Source organism: Puma concolor, chromosome B1 (genome assembly GCF_028749965.1).
Source record: "Puma concolor isolate L17-30 chromosome B1, mPumCon1.1.hap2, whole genome shotgun sequence".
Lineage (NCBI taxonomy): Eukaryota > Metazoa > Chordata > Mammalia > Carnivora > Felidae > Puma > Puma concolor.
The window spans coordinates 83,503,018-83,530,899 of NC_141670.1; the positions used below are offsets into that span (position 1 = coordinate 83,503,018).

General features: G+C 38.1%; 1 protein-coding gene across 3 annotated transcripts in view; it reads left to right on the top strand.

The window, feature by feature from the left end:
* Positions 1–4,130: 4,130 nt before the first annotated feature.
* Positions 4,131–27,882, top strand: part of GYPA (glycophorin A (MNS blood group)) — a 37,244-nt gene continuing 13,492 nt past the window's right edge. The window contains exons 1-2 of one of the 3 annotated variants that reach the window (XM_025922458.2): positions 4,133–4,298; positions 7,593–7,676. In XM_025922458.2, the coding sequence (XP_025778243.1) occupies positions 4,256–4,298; positions 7,593–7,676 (127 nt within the window). In that variant the 5' untranslated portion in view covers positions 4,133–4,255. Of the gene's footprint in view, positions 4,299–7,592; positions 7,677–27,882 lie in introns of all 3 variants that reach the window. The other 2 variants (XM_025922457.2, XM_086704162.1) reach the window with 2 other exon arrangements.

Consider the following 27,882-nt stretch of genomic DNA (forward strand, 5'->3'; position numbering starts at 1 on the left):
AGAATAATACAGGTATCCCTCGCTTTTTGAAATTTTCTTGTGCTACTTTGCTTTCACGAAAGACCTACCTACATAAGAGCCTGTTTTCAGTAACCGAAAGAAATCCGAAGAGGATTCTCGCTTTTAGGGAAAAAGGCAAAAAGTGAAAATAGCATCCAGTGTTTGTCGGACAGCTGACAGCAGTGGAGGCAGCCTGAGCAGGGAGAGCAACGAGAGCGGCCCAGCCCAGCTCCTTCCGCTGGAACTCCTCTCAGCATCTCCCACACACAGCCACCCCAGCCTTGAACTGCACCCGTGAGCACCTGTGCTTTATCTCGATTTATTTTGTGCATCCGTTAACAAGATGTGTCCTAAGGTATTAGAAAAGCCTAAGGGAGGTTTTTGGAGGGGCGCGGTTCTGGAAACGCTCAGGTATGTTTCCATATAGATAGTAACTGCTTCTTTGCTTAATGCCATTTTAGCCTATGAAAAGTTCCATGAGAACGCTCTACTTTCCGATGGCAGGGAAAACCTGTATCTGTTCTACTTCCCTAATTGGGTGATTTTGAACATCGGATTGGTCTAAATTTGTATTTATTTTAATTTTGCAATGGTAAGATAACAAAAGAAGGTCGAGGAAAGAAGTGAAACCGCTCTGGCAAAGCAGAGTGGTTTAAGTTTCCTCAAGCCAACAGGCTCCTAAGGAGGCCCGCAGTTGAAGCCACTCTGTCTCAACTTTCCTGTCCCTCCCCTCCTCTTCAGTTCTCCATGCAGAACATAAAAAGTAGGCTTCTCCACAGGCAGATCAGACTAGCATGAAATCATTGTGAATCAGGACAGTGTGATCCTGAAATAGTTGGGACATAAGTAATTGGCAAAAAGGGATAATCCCCCATGGTGAATGAAACAAGTTCGAGCTAAATTGATAGATCCAGATTGACTTTCCTATTTTGCCAAATTATACTTCATCCTTCGTCTGGGCCAGTGACACTCAAGAAAAAAATAGCCTAAAGACATCCAGTAGCAAGAAATTGAGATAAGGTTTCTATGTGTGATTAAATGTCTTAAAAGTATTTGTTTTTTTACTTTCGGCATAGACTCAAAATTCTCAAAAGATATGTAAATTTGTCTGACCCTTTTGCATGATGTATCTTACAAGTAGGGTTTCATGGTGATTCTGAATATGTGTTTCAGTAAGAATGTTAAGAAGATTGTGGAAATGCGTGCAAGGGAGAAGTATTAATCCGATGTATATTTTTTCCGTTGCATCTCGAGATCTCACATTTTTCCTTCCATTACATAGACATGCCACTAGAGGTCACTGTACAGTCTTCCGCGCACCCTGCGTGTAAGTAATGCTGGGTCTGACCTCCAGTTTCTACACTGAGACCCTTACAGGTTTTGCCTGTCTTTAATCAAACTAGCTAGTGTCAACATATCTGCCTGAAGGAAGCTACAAACCCATACTTGACCCAAGGTCAATTCCCACTCCCCACATTATTAAGAGCTAACTAGTCCTTCCAAGTGACGGAGAGCAAAGCACCCATTTCTTTCCTGTGGCTTCATGTTCATGTAGGTGACTACCTATGTCATCTGGTGGCCAGCACTGATGACAATTTACTGACTGCCCTTCAGCCTCTGTAGGGTATTCTGCCAGATGCTGAAGGTAGAACAAGGGAGATAAGACTTACAAATATAATGAAAAGGACCATGCAGGAAAACAAATGAACTAGCCTAAGTGCTATAGGAGTTCTGAGAGTGGTTAATGAAGTGATCCGCTAGGAAAGCAGGAGGTCACATGAAGAAAAGTGTTCTCAACGGCCAAACAGTCCAGGTGGAAGAAGGTATGAAGGCTGGATTTTAGACTGATTTTCCTTTTCTCCTTCTGCCTTAGAAAGAGACTTCCATGCTGGGGGTAGCCTGAAACTAAGATATAATTTAGGAGACAGTTGATAGACAGATGGATAGATGGATAGGTAGATAATAGATAGATGATAGATCCACCTCTGTTCCTCAAGATTGCCTGAAAGAAATTTCTTTTCTCTGCAGTGCAATATTTATTTATTGATTGATTTGACAAATCTTTATTGTCAACTGTGCCCCAAGCACTCAGTGGTAAATAAGATAGTCACAGGCAGGGCATGCACACTTAGAATTCATAGTCCAGTGAGGACACAAAGATGACTGCAGTGCAATATGTTAAGTCCTATGATAAGAGAAGAGCAGAGTGCAATAGGAGTACAGAACCGGGGCCCCTGATGCAGACAGGAAGTTAGAGAAACCTTCCTGGAGGAAGTACTCTGAAATTGAGATCCTAAGCATAATAGAAGTAGATCCTGTAAAAAGACAGTACGTGTGTTCCAAACAGAGGTAATAAGCACAGAAGAAAAAAAAAAAAAGAATCAAACAGGATTTTATTTTTGTATATGCAGTTTTGGATCTTGCCATTTTCTGCTTACTTTTTTTATCCTGAGTCTCCATATCAACTGTTTTTGAAAATATCATTTGATTTTATTTTTTGAAAACGTGATTTTAATAGCTGCATAGTAATCCATTGTGAGGATAGTGACTCATTTATTTACCTATTTTCTTTTTTTTAAATGTTTATTCATTTTTGAGAGATAGAGCATGAGTGTGGGACAGGCAGAGAGAGAGAGAGAGAGACAGAATCTGAAGCAGGCTCCAGGCTCTGAGCTGTCAGGACAGAGCCCGATGCGGGGCTCGAACCCATGAACCGTGATTTCATGACCTGAGCAGAAGTCGGACGCTCAACCGACTGAGCCCCTTGTTTACCTATTTTCAAAGGGCAATAGCATTTTTAAGGCTCATGATAATTGTTCTCTCCTTAAAAGTATGAAATCATGTGACATAATCTTTACTGATCATAATAATATCCAAAATAAATCTCCTTTATTTGAGTATCTGTTGAAAACAATTTCTGCAACCCAATCTGATATCCAGCCATAGCAAATACTAAATTAAGCAAGTTATTCATTTACTGAATATTGGTTACATTTAATGATTTGTAAATTTTGCTGTAATTGTTTTTGCATGAATTGGCACAGGCTTCAGAGGGGCTTCAGGATTCTGGGGCTTTCACATTCTTACGCTGTCTCTCAGAGACCCCTCTGTGTCCCTCAGTCTTAGTTCCCCCTCAGGTCTGCATCTCAGTGCCTTCTCTATCCCCTCAGAACCCCTCTCTGGGATGTTAGCTAACATTTATCTCCATATTTTCCCCAGTAAATGATTATTTTTTTTTTTTTGTCTGTGGCTCCACATCCTGTGGCTGCAAACCACTAGTTTCCTAAATAGTTTCTTAACCACATTTTGGGTAAAAATGTACATATAATTTCTTTGACAAATTGCTGACATAGCAAATTGATTTTCTGGGTCAAACAGGAAAGATATTCACGGCTCTCACAGGAAGGAGATCACCTTCTTTAAGCTGTTTCAGATTTAATTCATATGATTTTTTTTTATGCCTCCCTTTAAAATGGATATGCCTCAGCCTTCCATAACCCACATTTTAACCTGCTTTACAACAAGATTTTTGGGTTGTCTATTTTTGGTTTTGAGCGTTTGCATTTATTGCCTTGGCATTCACTCACGCTTACTTAGTGAGGCATATTTTGGAGAGAGATGATTCACTGACCGCAGCCATGTGGGCACTAGCTGTTGAATTGAAATGCTGTTTTGAATTCAAATTTCCCTGTGTTTCATGTACTCTCATATCGCTGTGTGGCTTGTCGTGAGTTGGAGAGTTCTTTCAAACCCCAGAGCACTCAGTGGTAAGGTAACCTCTCAAATACATTTATTTCGCGTGTAAGAAGTCATTGTCGTCCTGGCCCAGGAGAACACCTACATGAAAACCAAGAAGGTCTCTAGCTCCCTGATAGCTACCCCAGCCTTGCTCAGGGCCCCAGTCTCAGGCCATCAAGGTCCAATTCCTCTTCGTTCAAACGGGCAGCTTCTGGAGACCACTGCCTTGCAATGCCCACTTAATTTATGCAAAGTAGACTTAACATGTAACAGCCAGTTCCCTGAAGTGAAGATTTTACTTAACACTTTAATCGGTGAAGCCGCTATCCATGTATCTTTATTGACAGATGTTTCACAAATTTGCATAATTTAAAATGCCTCCCAGGCCTGTCAACTGATGCCTCAGAAAGGTGTGTCGGAAAGATAACAGAGTCCCAGCTGGGGCCACAGACTGCACTCCAGTTGTCTTTGGTGGTTTTCTGGTACTGACTTTTGAGAGCCAGCTCATGATCTCAGGATGTATGGAAAAACAATAATACTAACTGTATTACTACTCTCAGGTAAGTACATTTCTTTTTGTAGCATGATGCTGTTATAGTGGATGTCAGATTATAGGTTAAAATGTAAACTACCTGATTTTAGTTCTATCTTACTTAAATGAATAAATAAATGAGTAGTATCTCAGAGCCCAGTTTGGTGTATGGATTTCTATTGGGACTCAGCTGGTAAGGTGGAGGGAATTGGGTTAAGGAGTTCTGTAATTGTGGCTGGATCACAATTTTCCAGCAGCATGCTTCAGTTCAAAGCCTCGCCACAGTGAAAAGAATTGTACCAAATATAATGAGAAATGTCTCTGTGTGAATAAATGTATTGCCTTATTTGTGCTTAATGAGGTTAACTTCTAAATTAAATGGTCGTTAGTGAAAGTGTTGGTGGATATGTGATCCTGAGTTTTCAAAACGTTTTGTAAAAAATTATAATCGCCTTCACCCGCCAAAAAATACAAGCTACAAGCATGAAGTCTGCATCCGTGGGGGAGCTGTTTCCCACGCTTTGGTCTTTTACTGAGGTATGATGGAGGAAGAAGAAAAAGCAGCTTATTGGCTTAAGTGTTAGGTGGTTTGGGGAGAAATCAAAATTCATTAAGATAAAGAAATAATGTGGAGTATTACCAAGTTGTATTAAATTAGCAATATTTGGGGCCTTTTTCTGAGAATGTGATGGTTAATGTCTTCTCAAATGCATTGTCTACGTGTTGGAAATGCATAGATAAGGAGCAGGCGGTTACTTGAAATGTATGGAGCCCTCAGACATGGCTCTAACTCAAATTGGATCACAAAAGGATCTACTGGACACTCTCTAGGAGATAGAGAAGGGAGCCAGCATTTTCTAAGATATATTAGCCAATAAAAAAGTGTAATGGTTAAAGCACAGGGATGAGGAAGAGACAGCACTAAGCTCAAACCTGGTTTGACATCTGAAAGGCTGGGGGACATTAAGGCAAATTATCCTCTTTTCACCTCCCTATCTTCATCTGTAAAATGCCTACAGTGTTGGTACCTGCCTCCTACTAATGAAATAGGGACTATACAAAGGAATAGCAAATTAGTAAATAATTTAGCTATGATAGTATTTACTGGCTAGGGAACAAATCTGGGTGTGTGAGGATGATTTCTGAGAAGTCAGGGAAAATGGGACAATTACAGGAAAACAGGAGACTAACAAAATTACTCTTTTTTTAAGTAGCAAAATATGAAACCATTTAGCTTGAAGAAAAGAAAACAAGCAGAAGGGATGCAGTATAATATTTAAATATATTCCAATACTTCTAGAGCTATTACACAGAAAAGAGGCACTGTGCTGTTCAGAGGGCAAAGAAGGCCTACTCAATCGAACTAGATACATTACCCAGTTTTTTGTGGCGGGGGGTGGGGAATATTTGGAAAGGATTCCTGGAGAAGAAATAAATGCTTCATGTCTACAACTGCTCAAGTGGATAGTGTACTAAGGTCTTCAATGACAGTTCATGAGAGGTCATCAAGGCCATGCGACCCCCAAAGGCCCCCCGCGGCCCTCATTGCAAATGCTGCCATCATCTTTGCGTTTTCTGAAACCATCCAAAGACATTCTCTGGAATAATGGAATAATGGAAAGGTGTGTGAGCACCCCCTTACTCACTAGTTTAAGTAGAGAACCTGGAAAGTGGTTTAAACATCTTTGGCTAGGGGAAAAAATAAAGAAAAGATGATATTTCTTTCCCTGGAGATCTTGAGGGTAAAGCCACTATTCCTAATTCTAAATTTATCAGATGTCATTCTCCAAATGGAGAGTAAGTTCTCTTGAAATTATTTGATTCCCAGTCCCTGAATTCATTTACTCATTTGTTCGTTCGGCGCTTGTGTGTCAGGTGCTGGACACGGAGGCCACGCCAGTAGGAGCAGTGAGCTCCTGTGGAGCACACAGTCAGGGCATTGAGAGGGAGCACCAGCCCTAAACTGAATAAGTAAATCACTAACATAAGAACGATGATAAAGAACACCAATAAAATTAAACCGGGAAAAGCGATAAACATAATGCAGAAGGCTGATTTACAAAAGGGTAGCAGGAAATTTTTCTCGGAGTCAGTGACATTTATGAAGAGAGGTGAACGACTGGAAGAAGCTGACCTCGCAAAAGTTGGGGGAAGGACAAAGGCAACATTTCTGACACTGGACAAGAGTGTGTTCAATGCTTTTCTTTGGAACTCAGATTCGGACACTAAGAAGGAATTTGAGAATGCACCATTGTAACACTTCAACCAGGAAATTCATAAACCAGGACCCTCTAAAGTAAACCCTCAGTTTCCTGGTTTTACTTTAAAATTTGTGCAAAATTTGCATCCTAGGCCATAATTTATTGATTTAATTGGAAGATCCCAAGGAACAGGTGTTATCACAGGTTTTATTCGTTAGTGTATCTCCAGAATCTAGCACAGCTCTTGACATGTCCTAGGATATCGGGTGAATCAGCAAGGAAGCAAGTAAAGGGAGGGAGAAAAAGGGGAAGGGAGGGAGGAGAAGGAAGGAAAGAATATTTGTTTTCATTTGTTTAGGCAAAATGAGAGCTCTGTGTAGGTATACCATGATACCCTGGACATCTCATTCCATATGTCAGCAGGTACATCAGTTTGAAAAGCACATGCTTAGAAGGAGTAAGTAAAGAAACAGCCATCTCCGTTTTCTCAGCGATCCAAAAAGAGAGCCTTTCTGTCCATGTAAATAAATGTTGTAGGGAAGAGTTCTGAGCTGGGTTTCAGGGACTACTTGAATTTCTTACTAGTAAAACCTGTGTCTTTATTTATGCATCCCACACATTGCTAGGCACATAGTAAGCACTCAATAAATAATAGTTGCAGAAATAACAAATGACCAGAATTTTGCAGCAGACTAGTTTCACTGTGGAAAATCAATCCATCCTCATGGGCATCCGTTTCCTTGTCCCTATTGAATAAAACACAGAATAGATAGTACCTAAAATCCCTTCCATCGCTTAACTTCTATGAGTTCCCAAAGGTCAGCCTGAGATGACCTGTAGCCTTGTTCCCAAACCTATAAATCTCATAATCTTGGGGTAAAATTGGGTTTTTAGGCAGAAACGGACACCTCACTATGAATGCCTGGGGAAGGATCCCTCTAAGAAGGGAAAAAAGAGACGGTACCTCAAGACTGACACCCACTAATTTTAAATTGGCAAACCAGATTTAGCATTCCTGTGATGGATTTCTTTTTACTTTGGTTTCTAGAAGATTATTGAAAACATCTATGAACCTTTTGGGGAAGCACATTTTAAGTAATTTCCTCAACTTGTCTTTATAGGCTATAGTTCCTCTCAACTAACTACTGAAAGTGTCTCAGTGACTCACGAATCACCAGTAAGCGCCATGACTGTTCAATCACCACGTAAGTTGCCAACAAAAGTAGATGGGTAACAGATTTCCAGCCATTATCATCATTTCTGCATATTTAATTAGGAAAAGGTAAAAAAAAAACATAATTAGGAAAAGGTAAAAAAAAATGTAAAAGGTAAACTGAACAAATAACCTTTGCTTTCTAAGAGGCCTCTGTCATTAAGCAATGCTGACAAATATGAACAGGAAAACCAAGATACTGGCAGATGCATTTCATTGTGGTTACTCAAATAAACTTGGTTAGAATGTCTGCTGACTCTTATTTCAGGAATCTGATAGAGAAAAAAGCAAGAATTGTCGGTAAACAGAGGAGATACACCATCATTACGAATTTTCCCATTTTCAACTTTTAATAGGGCTTGTTTCTGTTATGATACACAACTTGTGCACATCTGTTACAATACACAGCTCATACATATCTGTTATGACACACAACTCTATTGCGATACAGAACCCCAAGCCGCCAACAGCCATACTCCAGCAGCTAAGAGTATCAGAAAAGTGTCAGACGCATAGAACCTTGGGACACCGTTCACTAAGAGACTTCTGTAACATCATGGGAGCCAGGCCCATGTCTGTCTCAGAAAATTAAATGACTCTAAAACCATTGTAGGCCCCAAATCATAAAATACCATACATTCTTCTCTCTGTCCCCAGGCGTCATACCAACTGCCAGAGCAAAGGTGCTGGAGGAGATTCCTGACATCATATCAGCTAAAGCTTCATCTCCTCTGATATTTTGGAATCAGACTCAAATTTAGCAATTTGCTTTGAAGATACAAGCAAAAGGCCTGGGTTTCTTACCAAGAAACCGACATAACTGACAGAAGTGTTAAACTTAAGCAATTACCCAGTGATAGAGACAATGAACTGTCACCTTTACAAAAACCATATGTAAAGAGGGAACAAGGGTCATGGCATATATTTAACTTTTCATGTATTCATTCAAGAAAAATGAGAAAAGTATTAGTTCAAACTGAACACTTTCTGTATATCAGGCACTATGCTAAGCCCTCTACGTGGATTTTATTCTGACAATAACTCTGTGGAATAGGTATTATTCCCATCGTGCAGATGAAAAAAAGAGGTTCGAAACGTTTTATTTTTCAACGTTTTTATTTTTATTTTTTTTGGGACAGAGAGAGACAGAGCATGAACGGGGGAGGGGCAGAGAGAGAGGGAGACACAGAATTGGAAACAGGCTCCAGGCTCTGAGCCATCAGCCCAGAGCCCGACGCGGGGCTCGAACTCACGGACCGCGAGATCGTGACCTGGCTGAAGTCGGACGCTTAACCGACTGCGCCACCCAGGCGCCCCCGAAACGTTTTAAAAACTTGCCTGAGGACATACAGTCAGTGAGCAGGAAAGCTGGATACAAATCCAGGAGGTTTGACCATAGAACCCTCAGCCTTACCCAACATATTCTACTTTCTTCCTCAAGAGAGGAGAGCATCATTCCTGATCTGCTATCCAGAAATAAGCACTGTTGATATTTTGGTACAAATATTCCAGATGTTTTTTTCTAGGCATGTTTATAAATATGTACTTCAAAAATTACTGTAGGGGCTCCTGGGTGGCTCAGTTAGTTAAGCAACTGACTTCGGCTGAGGTCATGATCTCACGGTTCACAGGTTCGAGCCCCGCGTCGGGCTCTTTGCTGACAGCTCAGAGCCTGGAGCCTGCTTCAGATTCTGTGTCTCCCTCTCTCCGTTCCTCCCCTGCTAGCTCTCTGTCTCTTTCTGTCTCTCAAAAATAAATAAACGTTAAAATTTTTTTTAAAAATTGCTGTATATAATATTCTGAAACACTTAAAAAACATCTATTCCATATTAATGAGTACACTTACAAAACATTTTAATGGCTCCACAATATTACATCTGATGCCTAACTATGGTTTGTTTAACCTATGCCGTGTTTCAAATATTTAGGTTGTTTCTACTTTACAGTCTGTTTTTGTTTGTTTGTTTCAAGTTTTTATTTAAATTGTAATTAGTTAACATATAGGGTAATATTGGTTTCAGGAGTAGAATTTAGTGATTCATCACTTACATACAACACCCAGTGCTCATCACAAGTGCCTTCCTTAATACCTAAAAAACACTATGATGGACATCCTTGTAGACTCATCTTTCTGTGTCAGAATATGTACTTTTTAAAGATTTTGATGAATATTGCTAAATTTGCTTCCCCAAAAGTTATGCCAAAGTATATACCCATCAGTAAATTTTGAAAGCATCTTGTCTCAGTACCTTCTTCCCAAATTGTGTCCCAGAAATCTGTATCTGAAATTAAGGTTAAGTGAAAAATATGGTGTATTTATGTTTTGACTTTTATTTCCTTGATTGCTAATGAAAACAAACCATTTCTGTGTGTGTGTGTGTGTGTGTGTTTGTGTGTGTGTGGGTTTAACAGCTTTACCAAGTTATAATTTGCATGCAGTGAAATTCACTAATTTCAAGTGTAGGACTCGGTGCTGAAGATTAGAATGGGACAAGTGAGGTACTCACCTCAGGACCAAATTTAAGGGGGCACCAAAACCTTAGTCATCAAGATAAATACTTCATAAAGTATTTTTTAAAAACTCAAAATTAATTCAAAAAATCATTGATGAATAACATGTCAGAATGTTAAACATAGCTGGGATCCATCAGAGTCAGGTCTGAGGTGAGGTGAGTGAGGTGAGGCAAACCAGTGCCAGGTCAGATCTTGGCTTCCAGTGGGCAGTTACTGAGAAGAAACATCTTAATCCACTCAGCAACTGAGCAACTGAGTTGCAGCTAGCAATCCATCTTTTTGAAAGCTCACTTTCTGTTCCCTGCCCCCCCCACACACACACACTTCTAGGGAATAGCACTTTGGAGGCCCCAACTTAAAAATCTCATGGCGTTTATTTTAAAAAGTTTTTTTAGAATAAGAGGTACCTGGCTGGCTCAGTTGGTAGAGCATATGGCTCTTGATCTCAGGGTCGTGAGTTTTGAGTGCCATGTTTGGTATGGAGAGTACTTGAATAAATAAACTTAAAAAAATTTCTTTTTACACGTGTTGAGTTTGTCATGACTCCCACTCCTCCTCAGTGGGCCCTGAACCCCTAGTTCTGTGAGACCATTAAAATCTCTCACAAGTTTCAGGGCCTCTCAGGTCTCACTTGAAAATAGACAAATGTCTTCAGGGGAAAGCCAATGGCAAGCTCACCTCTCTGTACTTCCTCTCCACCTTCAGAGCCTACTGTCTTGGTAGGCTCTGATGCCCTCTCTAGATGTGTTAAATTTGCTCAGCTTTGGGGCGCCTGGGTGGCGCAGTCGGTTAAGCGTCCGACTTCAGCCCGGTCACGATCTCGCGGTCCGCGAGTTTGAGCCCTGCGTCGGGCTCTGGGCTGATGGCTCAGAGCCTGGAGCCTGTTTCCGATTCTGTGTCTCCCTCTCTCTCTGCCCCTCCCCCGTTCATGCTCTGTCTCTCTCTGTCCCAAAAATAAATAAACGTTGAAAAAAAAATTAAAAAAAAAAAAATTTGCTCAGCTTTTCTACTTGTTGTGGACAGGAGGCTTGATCTGCAAGAAGCTACTTTGCCTTGACTGGAAGCCAGAAGTTTTAGTTTATTCCTCCAGATGAGTTTCAGAATCATTTGGGAAAGTTATCCTTTGTGCAACATAAAAATATTCCCAGGGTTATTTGGCTAGAATGGAATGAATGATAGAATGAAATGAATAAATTGACTCAGAGCAAATAAAACATTTTGTAATAGTAAATCTTTGAATTGGGAAGATATCATGTTTGGGAAGATATCTTATGTCCTCTGAAGAGTTTGAAAAAAATTCGGAAAAAAATTCGGAAAAAAACTTTAGATAAATTTTATGTATTTCCTTTTGAAGAGATATTTTACATGTCCTTTTATTGTTTTAATTAAAATATATTTCATTACATTTTCAAATTGTTTATCAATGGCCTAAGATGAATTTATCACTTTGTATACGTTCATTTTATAAGTGACATGGCTAACCTTATTTGGTTAAAATAGTTGACTCTCTTCAATTTCCAAAATTAAGAATCATATTCCTTATAAAAGTGAAATTTTGTTTCTTCTTCACTTGAAATAAATGTTCATAGCTGCTTTTCTTATGATATTGCATTTGTTAGAACTTCTAAATGTTTTTATGTTAGTTAATGCTGCATAATGGTCATGATAGTCATCCTTGTCTTGAGACTGTCTATAATATGAATGTCTCGCCATTAATTATGATGTCTGCGGCTTTCAGCAAATAATCCTTATGTTAAGAAATTTCTTGCTAGCATTAAACAAAGAGCTTTAATCAAGAAAAAGAAAAGATCTTAAATTCTATAAAATGCCTTTTATGCATCATTGTTGAAACTTTGAAAATTGACTTCCATAGCTTAATGGTAAAATAATACATTTCCTGACAGTTGTCACAAGAAAGAAAGTATCTGTTATACCTAACATAACAGAAATACTTTTTAAACTTTTGTTTGGTTTTCTTTAAGAATGTCTGTTCATCTTATTAGTTTCTATTTATTTCACAGTATTTTTATTCTTCAATATGTTGAATGATGAATTATATCAATGGATATTATCACATTGCCCTATACCTCACATCCTAGTATTAATCACTTGGCTATTGTAAAGTATTCTTTTAATATCATGCTGAATTTAATATTTGTCTTAGGATCATTTTACCTACATTTGTCATATATAATTTTTTTTGAAATACCTTTGTGAGTACACATGCATTTGCTATCAAAAAGTGAAAGAATTTTTGCCCATTTTATTTAAAAATAATTCATTAATCACTATGTGCAAGTTTTAAGTGAAAGATATTTTGAAGAAGAATCATCTCTTCCAATTATAGTAGAGGATTTTTTTTTATTTTTTTTTAATCTTTATTTTTGAGAGAGAGAGAGACAGAGTATGAGCAGGGGAGGGTGCCAGAGAGAGAGGGAGACACAGAATCTGAAGCAGTCTCCAGGCTCTGAGCTGTCAGCACAGAGCCTGACGTGGGGATCAAAGTCACAAACTGCGAGATCATGACCTGAGCCGAAGTCAGATGCTTAACCGACTGAGCCACCCAGGTGCCTCTCTATTTGGGGATTTTTGTTAAGAGTTTCTTTGTATACAAATTATTATACGTAAGCACCAGAAAAGAAGGTGCCATCTTTATTTTTAGCGTACAAAATTCTATGTATAGCTAATCAACTTTGGTGCATCCATCTCTAGATGGGTATAGTATAGATTAGGTTCTGTATACAGTTACATTCCAAAGATTAATAGCCAGCATTCATAGAGCATTTACCTACTGCCAAGCACTACTCTAAGCCAGGTACATATATTTAATTTTTTGTGTGTGGAGACATACATGTAATAAAATTCATCATTTTAACCATTTTTAAATGTGCAACTCAGTGGTGGTATTTAATACATTCACAATGCTGTACTCCTATAGCTGTTATCTAGTTTCAGAACATTTTCATAAGCTTAAAAGGAAGTACCAAATGCATTAAACTCTTATTCCCCACCCCCCACCCCCACCAGCCTTGGCAACAGCTAATTTGCTTTCTGTTTCTGTTTCCCTATTCTGAATATTTCATATACATGTAATCGTAAATACATGGTCTTTATGTCTGGCTTCATTCACTTAGCATGTAGCAAGTGTTAGTACTTCATTCTATTTTATGAATGAATAATATTCTATTGCATGGATGTACCACATCTTATTTATTCATTCATCGGTTGATAGACTGGTCTTGTGTACATTTTTGGCTTTTGGAAATAGTGTTGTTATAAAAATTCTTGTACAAGTTTTTTTTTTTTTTTAACACCTGTTTTCAATTCTCTTTTGAGTGTATCTAGGGGTAGAAATTCTGAGTCATATGGTATGTTATGTATAACTTATTGAGAAAATGCCATACTTTTTCCACAGAAGCTTCACTATTTTACAGCCCCTCCAGGAGTGTATGAGATTCCAATATCTCCACATCTTCAGCAACACTTGTTATTTTCTAGTAGGTGTGAAGTCATATTTCATTGTGGTTTTGATTTCCATTTCCTTAGTGACTAATGATGTTGAGCATCTTTTCATGTGGTTGTTGGCCATTTGTGTATCTTCTTTGGAGAAATGTCTGCTCAAGTTCTTTGCCCATTTTTAAATTGGGTTGTTTGTGGTTTTGTTACATTATAACAGTTCTTTATATACTCTGTATACAAGACCCTTATCAGATGGATGATTTGTAAATATTTTCTCCCATCCTGTGGATCATGTTTTTACTCTCTTGAGAACATTCTTTGATAACACAAAAAGTTTATAATTTTGATGAAGTCCAATTTATCTATTTTTTAAAATTTTGTTGCATGTGCCTTAGGTGTCCTATATTGCAAAAGAAAACCACTGCAAATCCAAGAACATAAATATTTACTCCCATGTTTCCTTCTAAGGGTTTTATAATTTTAACTCATATTTATGTCTTTGGTCCTTTTTTTGATCTGATATTTTTAGATGATGTGAGATAAGAATCCAACTTCATTCTTTTGCATTAGGATACTAGTTGTCTCACACAATTTGTTGAAGAGACTGTTCTTTCACTATTTAATGGTCTTGGAACCCTTGTTGAAAATTGATTGATTAAAATGTGGGTTTATTTCTAGACTCCCAATTCTATTCCTTTGATTCTTTGAGCAGCAGCACATTGCTTTTTTGTTTTGTTTTGTTTTGTTGTGGGATTTTTGTTGTTGTTGTTTTGTTTTGTTTTTTTGGGGTTTGTTTTTTTTTTTTTTTGGTCCTCAGAGTTTATTTTTTATTTATTTTATTTTTTAATTTTATTTTTTATTTTTTAAAATTTACATCCAAATTAGTTAGCATACAGTGCAGCAATAATTTCAGGAGTACATTCCTTGATGCCCCTTACCCATTTAGCCCATCCCCCCTCCCACAACCCCTCCAGGAACCCTTAGTTTGTTCTCCATATTTATGAGTCTCTTCTGTTTTGTCCCCCTCCCTGTTTTTATATTATTTTTGTTTCCCTTCCCTTATGTTCATTTGTTTTGTCTCTTAAAGTCCTCATATAAGTGAAGTCATATGATTTTTGTCTTTCTCTGAGTGACTAATTTCACTTAGCATAATACTCTCCAGTTCCATCCACGGGGTTGCAAATGGCAAGATTTCATTCTTTTTCATTGCCGAGTAATACTCCATTGTATATATATTACCACATCTTCTTTATCCATTCATCCATCGATGGACATTTGGGCTCTTTCCATACTTTGGCTACTGTTGATAGTGCTGCTATAAACATGGGGATGCATGTGTCCCTTCGAAACAGCACACATGTATCCCGTGGATAAATGCCTAATAGTGCAATTGCTGGGTCATAGGGTAGTTCTATTTTTAGTTTTTTGAGGAACCTCTATACTGTTTTCCAGAGTGGCTTCACCAGCTTGCATTCCCACCAACAATGCAAAAGAGATCCTCTTTCTCTGCATCCTCACCAACATCTGTTGTTGCCTGAGTTGCTAATGTTAGCCATTCTGACGGGTGTGAGGTGGTATCTCATGGTGGTTTTGATTTGTGTTTCCCTGATGATGAGTGACGTTGAGCAATTTTTCATATGTCGGTTGGCCATCTGGATGTCTTCTTTGGAGAAGTGTCTATTCATGTCTTTTGCCCATTTCTTCACTGGATTCTTTGTTTTTTGGGTGTTGAGTTTGATAAGTTCTTTATAGATTTTGGATACTAACCCTTTATCTGATATGTCATTTGCAAATATCTTCTCCCATTCTGTCAGTTGCCTTTAGTTTTGCTGATTGTTTCCTTCGTTGTGCAGAAGCTTTTTATTTTGATGAGGTCCCAGTAGTTCATTTTTACTTTTGTTTCCCTTGCCTCCAGAGATGTGTTGAGTAAGAAGTTTAGCAGCACACTGTTTAGATTACTGTTGCGTTGTAATAAGTTTTGAAATTTTGAAGTGTAAGTCCTCCACCTTTGTTCTTTTTCAAGATTAATTTGGTTATTTGTGGTTCTAGAAATTCCATAGGAATTTTAAGAACAGCTTTTCTATTTGTGCAAAAATTTACACATATTTTAACTCATTTTACTAAGTCAGTAATTTATAAGGTAAGCAACAATTATTATCCCCATTTTACGAAAGATGAAACAAGGGTACCGAGAAATTAGCCAACCTGCCCAAGGCCTCAACTAGTAGGGAAATTAGTTTGAACCCACAAAGGCTGGCTCTAGAATCTATGCACTTAATCAATACATTAAACTACCTCGTTTGTCATATGGGCTTGTTTCAGGCTTGGCTCTTCTGACTCTTGCAACATTGTCAGTGTTCTGCTTATGCTTTCACTAAAGTGGAGCCTATAATGAAAGCTGATGGTCTGTCTTCTGCTGCTGCACTTAATGAACCCTAATTGGGGGACTATGATGTTAGCCTTTTGCTCCTTTTAATCTGGGCTAGGTACCTTTTAATCTAAGGATCATACCTTTGATGATTACCACTTATTTCTCAGTCATGATTGCACTTAAAAATCAAATGAAAGAAAATAATCCTAAAGTACGAAAAGTGAGTATAGTCCATCTATTGAAGCCAACTGGAAAGATGAACCATGGCAGTGAAATTGCATCTTGCTAGGAGAGACACTGCACAAATATGCCTCTTGGTGTCCTCTGAGCTATTCTGTCACGTACAGATCTCAAAGCCATCTTGTCAGGCAATTCAGCAACCTCACTTCAAAATGAGTCTATAGGAATGTAGGGACACACCATAAAGTTTATTCTCATTGATTTATTACTCCAGAAAAGTCAACATCAATCACTTGTGATTGCAAGTCAGATATTTTTCAGGTCCTGTCAGTGTTTTGTTTTGTTTTGTTTTGTTTTGTTTTTGCTTCATTGATATATCACTGTTAAAATTGTTCCACAACCATTGTAATTCTGTCAATTCCTTCTTTTGCTTTATATTTCTTGTTGCTCTGTTTTGGGGATATAATGGCCCATATTTACCTAAGAATCATTGTGTAATAGATCCTTTAACAGTATAAATTAATCCTCCATGTCTTTTTAAGTGTCTTTGCCTTTAATTCTACTTTGTCTAATCTTAAATCTTTGATTCCTGTTTTTATTTATTTTTATTTGTCTAACATACCTTCACACTTTTTTTTTATACATTTTGCATTCTTTAGTTTTGTTTGTGCTCCTTGTGATCTAGCATACATTTGTTGGTGCCTTTTATCCTATTTTGACTCAATCTAAAGGTCTTTGTATTTTAATATGGAAATTTAATTTATGTACATTTATGGGCTCACAGTGACATGTAGTATCTTTTGTTGCCTTTATTCCACACTTTTCTTTTTTTAATGATTTATTTCTGATGTTTTGACATACACACTATGGTCAGTTTGCTTTTATCCTCCTCCTGTTTTGAATGTATATAACCTATTTGTAATTATCCCAGTGGTTAACTTTATGTTCTTAAGAATTCTCTCTCAGAACTCTTAAATCATTTTAATGATGCAGTACACTTAGAAACTGTAACTGCTTTTAGGGACCCTATAAAAGATGGATAAGATTGTTCTAGGGTGGAGCCAACTCGGCAACAGCTCATGGGTGCTTTGAATGGATTTCAGTCGTGTCATGGGATGTTGATTCCCTCAGCCCCTCTGGAGGCCAGGTATTCAGGTAGGGTACAGCAAGGTATATCAACGTTAGGACACATTCACATGTGATTAGGACGTAGCGAATGTATACTGTAAGTCATTGTGCACAAATACATAAACATATGTGAAACAAAATTGCACAAAATAATAAGTGTCCTTATTATGTGTGATGCAGTCTCTTCTATTTTGTACAATTTACTATTTTAATGCCAGTAATGACACAGTGAATTGATTTCAAGGCCCATTAATGAAGGAATTCACTATCTTAACTACATGTTGGAATTATCTGAGGGACTGTCTCTATAAGATACTGACAACTGAGTTCCATAGCCAGAGATTCTAAATACAGTAATGCAGGAGCCAGCAAACTACAGCCTGGGAGCCGAACCCAGCCCACCACTGGTCTTGGATAGCCTGCAAGTTAACAATGGCTTTTACTTTTTTAAGTGCTTTAAAAAATCAGAAGAATAATAATACTTTGTGACATGTGAATATTATGTAAAATTAAAATGTTAGTGCCTATCGGGGTGCCTGGGTGGCTCAGTCTGTTAAGCGAACGACTTCAGGTCAGGTCATGATCTCATGGCCCGTAGGTTCAAGCCCCATGTCGAGTTCTGTGCTGACAGCTCAGAGCCTGGAGCCTGCTTCGGATTCTGTGTCTCCCCCTTTCTCTGCCCTTCCCCTGCTCATGCTCTGTCTCTCTCTGCCTCTCAATAATAAATGAAAGTTAAAAAAAATTAATAAAATCTATAAAATCAATAAAATGTTAGTGTCTATCAATAATTATTGGAACAAAGCCACATTTATTTATTTATGCTTTGGCTTACACGTTGCCTATAGCTACTTTTGTACTGTAACGACAAGAGCTGTAACAGAGACCTACACGTGGCCCACAAAACCTCAGATATTTATTCTTTGTCCCTTTACAGAAAGTCTGCCAACTCTTGCACAAGGGATTTCATTCTGCAATTTGAAAAGTCAGTTTGAGACTGAGGATTTCCTAGCTAAGTTCTCGCAGAGCTCCTTGGAGCTGCCTCTAGCTGGCAGTGGACACAGGGTGTGAGGCTCCAGGCTTACTGCCCACCTTCCCAGTAGAGCCATTCCACCTGTCGTCTGTTTCACACACTCAGGAGCTTACCCTTGCAAACTGCATGCAGTTAAATCAACTGCAGGGGGAGAGGGGCTTTTCTAAGACAAAACCACAAGACGTACCATCATGTAATATGGAAAATTGTGAATGTTAGTATTTCTCAAGCAAATCAGGCTACTATCCAATTGTCTTCTGAATTTGTTCAAGCTCTAGATAAGGGTGCCATAAGAACCTCAGAAAATTTAAGAGTAGCTCTCAAAGCCCTGGAAAATGAAGCTTCTACATGTGGATTTAGTCTGGAGCGATGGCTCCTGCCACTGGCAGCACACTGGAATCTCATGCCTGTGCACCACAGATGGTTCCAATATGCAGTCAGGATTGAGAATGTTGATCTAGTTTTTATTGTTGCTATTTGTCATTGTTCAACCAGTGGCAGAAAGTATCAGTGGTGTGAGAACCTTGGGATAAGATTTTCTTTTTTTTTTTTTTTTTTCATTTTCCCAAGCAAGTGCACCATTGCGGGAGGGGCAGAAGGAAAGCTGCTCCCAGGCAGGCTCCACACCCGATGCAGGGCTTCATCTCACAATCGTTGAGATCATGACCTGAGTCAAAAATCAAGAGTCGGATGCTTAACTGACTGAGCCACCCAGGCGCCCCTTCACTTTTAATTAGAATTTTTCTCATCCACCCTAACTCCTTAAGTTCAAACCTAATGTGTGCAGGAAGTTCAGCTGCCAAAATGCCAATATTTTAAATAAAGCTAGCACACCTAAAATACGTGATCCTCTTTTGTTCTGAGGATTTGGGATAGGCATAGTAAGTGGATTGAAAGATGCTTGGCTCAAAAAAAGGGAGGTTTCAGCTAACAAATTGTTACTAACCAGAAACATCTGTCTTTCCATAACATGGCTGTGACACTACATGTCACCCTGCCCTTCTGTGTTAGAGGTACCCCCCTCCCACCTCAGGTTACACACCAGGTGAGTTATTATTTTTGTATCTTTTCACTTAGCCCTACTTTGCCATAAGTGAAGACTTGTTTGAGAGTAGTTACATAATTTGTTGAGAGTTTAATCTCTCAAAGCAACTTACTTGGGGCTCTCATTCTTTTTATTCTGCATAGATCATAGTAGACCTTTGCAGACAGCTCTGCAGTCAAATAGATCTGAATTTAAAACCCAGCTCTGCCATTTATCAACTGAATCTCTTAGGCAAGTTAGGCAATGTTTCTGATCTTTGTTTTTCTCCTCTACAAATAATGGTTAATATATAATAATATGCTCTCAGGTTTTGAAGGTGGCAAGAGAGGATACCCAGCAGGTAGTGAATACATAATGTGTTAAATATGAATATTATTATCTCAGCCATATAAATTTCCATGATTCTGGAGTAGTGACATTCTTTACAGGATATCTGTTCCATTACTCTCATATTAGAAGCAAGAAACTGAGGCTCAGATAAGTTTAGTGACTTACTCAGATCCTCAGCCAGTTAGTGGCAAAGCTTGGACTGGACTGGAACTCTGACCTCTTTTCTCACTGGGACAATGTAGACGAACATCCCTTGCTTTCTTTCCGTCTGGGCTCAAGAACGTACAGTGGCCGAGATTATAGGCTGATTTATCTCTCTAACCCCGCTGCCTCAACAATGATTTGGGACAACGAGAATGGCCAGCAGCTGGGTAGTACAGAACCAGGCTATAAAGTTCAAGGTTCCTGAGGGAAGCTGTTGTCATTCTAGTCCACAGCTTCAAGTCAGACTCAATGAGGAGCTATTAGACTATCAATTAAGGAAAGGCAGAAGTGTGACTACCTCGCTTCAAGGGAACTACCAGAGCATGTCACTGTATAGACGAACAGAAGCTGGTCATTGCGTTTGACAGCTCACCTGCTAAATGCACCAGTTAACAGGATGTTCCCTTCCTTAAGAGCTAGGGATCAGAAAGTTCAAACAGAATATTGAGGGCTATTCAAAACACTAGGCTCAAATATTATCACAACAACCACTCTGTTCTTTAGCAAGCTCATTTTTTCTGAATTGTAACTGGCTATTTTGGCTTACTAAAACCCTTCCAAAAAAGAAAAATGAATGACAACTTGACCCAGATTGAGTTTGTCAATCCTTTGGTTCAAGAGCAAAATTGAGTATATTATTGCTTAACAGCCAAAGCCTTCTCCAAACATTTTTTGGGGGTGGGGGTGGGGCAGGCAAGATCCCCATTTATACATTCATTCTGCATAAAATAATAGGGCCTGGCAGAAAAGACACTGGGTTGGAAGTCAGCGGATGTGAGTTTTTGTCACTGTTTTACCACAGATTAGCTATGTAAAACTTCCACAAATAAATGTATCAACCAATATTCATGGTCATCCAGTGCCAAAAAAAAAAAAAAAAAAAAAAACCTATAGCACTTAGAAAATTTAGTTTTCTGAGTTGGAAACTAAGGCATTTCATATGCAGGATGTGTCCTTGTAAGAGTTTGCTCTCGTAAGATAAGACTTCTATCAACTGTAAGTCAGGAGGGAACCAAACCCAAACCAACAGCTGTAAGAGCTGACTTTATCACATCATGACAGGAGCTCAGCTACTGGAAGTTTTGGCATAAAGCAAAATTGCAGGCTATTTGTCCAATATTGCACTTTATTTTTATTCCTTCTAATAACATTTCATGTTAGAACGTCAACTATTTGGGAAAGCCATGTGATTTGGTGGATAGAGCACAGAGGATGGTGTTAGGAGACTGGACCTCTATTCCCCATTGTATCCCTAAATGTGTCCTGGGCCCACAAGTTGCCCCTCCTTCTTGGTACCCTGGGAATAGTGACAGGGACCTTCTCATGTTCCCTGCCTCAATATACAGATGTCTCAGTCTGTTTTAGTGCACAACTGTGAGGGCAGAGCTGTGAGGGTAAGAAAGAAAGGAGGTGAATGTTCTGGAACAATTCAGATATTATAAGTGTGAGATGATACGGTCATGAAAATTTGGAATCTTTAATATTCTGGGTGGTATATTAATTCATTCATTATACCCTTCCAGAACCTAAAATTATGTGATTCAGTTCCAGTCTCTGTAATGTACTTTGTACAAAGTGCCATAGCAAATGCCATTTCAGTATTTGGGGACTGAAACAAAATTTTAAATGAGGAATTTGAGGCCTTGCTGAAGCTACCCTTGTGTTTTATTTTGCACTAATTTTCTACTTAAACTTTAAATTCTTGTCAATCTGAGAAGTTTGCCAACCTTTGCCTGCCGCCTGTCTCCTGGTCTCCACACAAATGCACACTGCAATGTCCTTGCTATTTCTTTACCTTCATTCCTCCTTTTCCACATTTCTACCTAAAATTCTTCCCATCCTTCCAGTTTCGACCAGTGAGTCATTGTAAGTAAGCATAGGGTAAGGACTGCAGAGTATACTTTTTAGAGCAACTAAGGAAATGTGTAATATTGTGTAGCCAAATGCTGACACACCTTCCATAATACCTCATATATATATAGTATATATATATATATATATATATTCAATATATATAGTATATATATATATTCAATATATATATCCTATATATATTCAATATATATATTCAATATATATATATTCTACATATACATTCAATATACATATATTTTACATATATATTCAATATATTATATATATATATTCTATATATATTCTATATATATTCTATATATATGTTCTATATATATTCAATATATATATATTCTATATATATTCTATATATAGTCTATATATATATTCAATATATATATATTCAATATATATACACATATATATGGCAGTGGGATTTTTCAGGAATAGTCTGGCTGTGCTCTTCCTAGGAAAAGTGAACAGATTTAAAAAATGACCCTCGTGTCAAAGTTACTAGAACAGTAATGGTTGTAGCAAGAGGCTATAGCAAGAGGACACTGAGGGCTAAGTGATATAATGTAATTAGTACAACAAATTGGTGTGAAAAAGTCAAAATGAATAATACATGACTATTTTAAAACTCCTTGGCCCTAGGATCCCAGAATTTAATTGTCTTTTCTGTGTGTGTGTACAATGCACCCCAATGTTCACCAGCTAATATGCTAATATATCCAAGAAATCTTGCTGACAAGATTTTGACCAGTCACAGATCTGGAAATGGAAACATTATTGGAACCAGCAGAATTAGGTCTTGGTTCTATTCCTTCCCAGCTGTGTTAAACTGAGCTTATCATTTAATTTTTATGATATCAAATTTCTTATGTGTAAAGTAAGGAAGTCGGATTAGTTGTTCCAAGAGACCTTGTAATATAAAATGTAAAAGTACCTTCTGAGTTAAAAAGGACAGTATTTAAATTGACCTTTCATTAGCGAATGATGCAATCAGATTTGTTGAAAGCCAATTTACTTACAGAAATCTGGGGGCCCAGAGCACAAGAGACAAAGAGAGAGAGAGAGAGAGAAAGAGAGAGGCCTTTCTCATAAGCCCATCCCTAAGAGGTTTAGGCAAACCACATCTGTTGTTCAATGGTTGCAAATTTGTTTGGATGCTTTCTACCTAATCAATCTAACTGAAGATTCTATTGTAAAAAGCCCTGTGTAACCCCTTATTCACAGAAATTTTGCTGCTTTGCATAACTGCATGTGTCCTCAGATGTCCATTAGCTGATTAGGGCCAAGGAACGTGGGAGAGCGAGATAGACTGGAGAGCTATTGCTGTCAAATGTAAACATCAAAATACTCCCAATGGTTGTTACGGGTATATATTATGGATCTTGGTTTCCTTACCTTGAATTTTGAAAGTAGCTTAAGCACCTGGGAATGTACAAAGAGATACTTCTTTTGTTTCTCCTAGGTGACATTTTCAACCAGGGGCTAGTTTATTTAATTTGAAGTGTTTGATAAAATTATTCAATTTGTCCCATGTGAATCTATCTTAGAATAACCAGCAAGTTCTGTAAAATTTAACTAAGTACTAGAAAATATAAAAATTTATGTGAGTGAGTAGAGCTATTTTTCTTTCAAGCTGACATTTTTTTTTGCAAACTATGTATTTTAGTAACAGATATCTGAGTCCTCTTCATACTGCTAAGCAAGCACAAGTATTAGCTACTATTGAAATATTTACAAGATAATCTATTTTTCTTTCTGAAAATGGAAGGAAAACCGTGACGAAGATCATTTTATAGATCAGCTCCAGATATTTGATTATTGAGCAAAAGAAGTTTAAAAGCATTTTTTATTAAGTTGCTCTTAAGACATTTGTTTATTTATTTACTGTAAGTATTTACTTACTGTGTTGGTGACTTTAGGTGACTGTGGTAAGAAATTGCATCAAAACAACTAAATCTGGAGAATTAAAGCAGGTATTTCTAAGAACATAACTGGAAATTTTTAGCCTCAAATCAATTTGGCCACCATTCAGGTTTTGTAAGGGTGCAAGTAAAACACAACATTCACAATTGGGACTTGAATAAAGTATATGCAATTTTTGGAAATTGCCTCAAGGACTTTGTTCCTCTAAACAATGTGTTGCCTTTGACGTTAGATGTTCCTGAGCTCTGACTACAATTTGGAGCTTTGGGCTTCAGCCTCTACTTCTTCGGAACAAAATTTCCACTAAACTCTCCTTTCCTCTGAGAAATAGCTGTTGGAAAAGAAAAAAAAGTCTATTTGCTAGAGAATTAAAATGGTTTTGATAAAGTTCAAGACTTATTCTGACGAGGTCTCTTTCCCTAAGCATCTTCTCATGTCAATATCAAAAAGTTTTTAAAAGTTACATGTACTTTGCTTATACATTTAAAATACTTTTTTCTCCTCCTCTGACTTTGTTTAAAATTCAGAGCACTAATGTACCAGTTTTAAGAAATGTTAGAGGGGCGCCTGGGTGGCGTAGTCGGTTAAGCGTCCGACTTCAGCCAGGTCACGATCTCGCGGTCCGCGAGTTCGAGCCCCGCGTCGGGCTCTGGGCTGATGGCTCAGAGCCTGGAGCCTGTTTCCGATTCTGTGTCTCCCTCTCTCTCTGCCCCTCCCCCGTTCATGCTCTGCCTCTCTCTGTCCCAAAAATAAATAAACGTTGGAAAAAAAAAATTAAAAAAAAAAAGAAATGTTAGGTACTATTGTTGGGTCTTTGCCATATTTTTTTACAACTTGCTGTAATTTTCTCCTCCTTTAAGCCTTTAGACTACAGGCCTTCTCCACCAAAAGCAATGCCAAGTAGTGATAAGGAAGCTCTGTGAGGAGGTGTGGCTGGGTTCCCAGGGGACTGCTTATCTTGGCCACTACTGAACACAAGGTGGGATCCTCTTAAGATGAGTTCTGGGCATGCTTTTTTTTCCCCACATCATCCAGCCTGCTATTGACAGTGATCTTCCCCAAATGAAAATTTGGTTCAAACCCTTTATGGTCTTTCCACTGCTTTAAGGATATAGTCCAAATTCCCTACCACAGCCCACACCACATCGCACTTCACTACCTCTTCAGCTGTTTCCCTTGTTTGCTGCATTGGTCTCTTCACATCTTGTGCTGCAGTGGCATAGATACTTGCAGTTCCCTTAATAGTATCAAATTCCAACACATTGCTGACACTAACGACTCTATACCTAAATAGCCACACAGTCAAAATCCTAGAGTTCTCTCAAGAGGAGAACACCTCATGGAGGTGTTCCTTTCCACCTTCTCCTCCTTCCCAGAGAATTGACCATAGTCTCCTTTGTGCTCCCACTTCCCCACCACCCTAAGACACCTTATTATACATGGGTTAAATCTTTGGATTTCTTTACTAAACTGGAATTTCCTTGCTGTGAAGACCATGAATTATTCGTTTGTTGGTTTGTTTGTTGTGTTCTTTGTAAACATGCTAAAACACTTTTGTAAATTAATGTATAAATGAATGAATACCCAAGGTTCCCTGTAACCATGATGGCCCTGGTAAGACAGATCTGGATTACAAATAGTCAATCATAAGGTTTCACTGGGACTCTACCACACCATGCCAAACCCTGGAGAGTTGGTAGAGTTTGTGGTCTAGGTAGGGAAAATAAGAAAGGACCTCCAAAAGGAAATGGTATTAAACTGAGACCTGAAAAGCAGATAACTAGGCAAGACGAGGCTGGGAAGGGATATTTCTGGCAAAGGGAAGAGGAAGCACAAAGGTGTGGGCATCGAAAGAGTACAGGACATTTCAGGAACCAAGAGGCGTCTTAGTGTGGCTTGCGCCTGAAGAGAGAACGTTGGGGGCAAGCAATGAGGTGTGGAGAAAAGGGGGGCGGGTGCTGGATCACACAAGGCCTTATAGGTGTACATAAAGAGGAGGGGGTCCGTGGCCCTTAGACTGAGCACACCTCCCTCACTGGCCCCAGACTCCTGCAGTCCCTGATGTCCTGCAGAAGACTTAGGAAGCCTGGAGGAGGGGCATATTTGTGCTCACAGTGAAAACTCCTCACTGGCTTCGGTTAAAGTTTTAGCATTTTAACACTTTTAACCCTTAAAAATTTGGGTGTGGTTTGTTTTCTTTCTCACTTTTAGATTTTTTTTCTTGGGCTTAAAATATGTGAATGTTATTGAAATGTTTAAAGTATTTTGTTGGTCTTCTGTGAATGCGTGTTTTTCAAATATTCTTGCACTCATTCTGTACCTGCCACTTTGAGTAGGGCTTATTTACTTCCTTCTTATGTTCATTTTAGATGCAATCTGGAAACTCACCTAGTTGTTTCTCTATAAGAAATTGGCCAAAAACTGTATAACTATTAGTATTTCACTGAATACCTATTATGTACAAAGCACTCTTCTAATGCTGAGGGAATTCAAAATGAGCTAGCCCTGGGAACCAGCAGCCCTGGAAACAAGTTTTACATCTCAAAAGAATCTATTTGGTATCCTAAAGCAATTATAAATTAATGCCCTACATGTAAATAATTATACTGAACTGAAGGGTATAAAGGAGATGTAACATTAACTAAGAGCTATAGATAAGTTCGTTCATTAGTTATCCTTTTTTATAATTTTTACACACTTTCATTGATCCTCAATAAAAATATTTCTTTCCATAATTTTGATCTTAATATTTGCTGGAACTTCAAATACCATCACCAGGTTATTGTTTTAAAATGTTTTTTCTTATATTATCTTTTAAATCATCACACCTGCGAGTTGAAGATTAACTTAGAGGTGTATTTCATTTATCGTATGTAGTGAATCTGTACAGCAGTTTTTTTAAATACATGTGATGAATCAGGTGGTTGGACCAAGTTGAAGAACATGGTGAAAATAGGATTTATAAAAGAGGGGAAAACATTGCAGAAAACAGTTTGGGGATAATGTTTCCTGCCTGCACAATTTGGGGGTAAGGATTAGCTGGCAGCTGGTAGGAAGAGGCAGGTCTTGGTACTCTGACCTTGAGTAGACTGACCAGAAATGTCAGACATTTTCAATTCTTTGTAGATTCCCCAGGAAACCTTGAGCATTCAGCTGAAGCGCCAAAGTGACACTCTCTGGGGAACGTCTGGAGGCACTTTTCCACTCACTCTTCATTGTGGTTGGGCCCCATTTCTCTCACTAGAAAGTTTCAAAGGTATAAGCAGAGATACATCCACAGAGTTTAGTTCACTGATATTTATCTAAGAATGATTTATAACTCTCATAAGCATAAATAACAGAAATGCTCAAAGTCAGTGATTAATGACTGAACAATGGTACATTCATACAATGGAATTGTATACAGCCATTAAAAATCTTGTCATAGAAGAATAATCTGTGGCATACGGTGCATGTCTGTGGTATAATATTTTAAACACTATGTACATATTTATACATACTTAAAACACAACGATCCTGTATTTAGATGCAGTAGCTAAAAGTTCAAATGGCTATATACCAAAAATGTTTAAAGTGCCCATCTCTGGGTGGTTTGATAATGGATGATTTTTATATTGTTCTTGCTTTCCTCACATTTCCCAACTTTTCTTCATTGAACCTAGATTATTTTTGCAATAAAAAATCCTATTTAATTTATCAAATTTGATAAAACAATTCATAATTTTACATTTATAAAGTTTAAAAGTATAATTGTTTAATGTTAAAAAACAATTTATAATGCATTTCATGAGATTTTAAAAGGACATATGAGAATATATTTGCGTGCTTATGTTTATTCTAAAGAATAACCATGGCCTAGAATTTATTACATCACTTGGTTATCCACGTCCTCAGCCAGTCACCTCAGACTGGAGCCAGCATTTCCTACAATTCTATTACAACTCTGAAACGCTACTTTTGAAAGAGAAAAAAGAATTGACTCACCCTCTATCAAGCAAGAAGAAAACTGAATTCGGTCATGCCTTTGTTTTAATTTTTACCAGGAAAGTAGAATTGGACCAAGGAGGTGGAGACAGGGAGGCATGAGGCAGAACTTTCGTCCTATGTAATCATCACGATTCTCCCCCTTTCAACAATTTTTCAAAGTT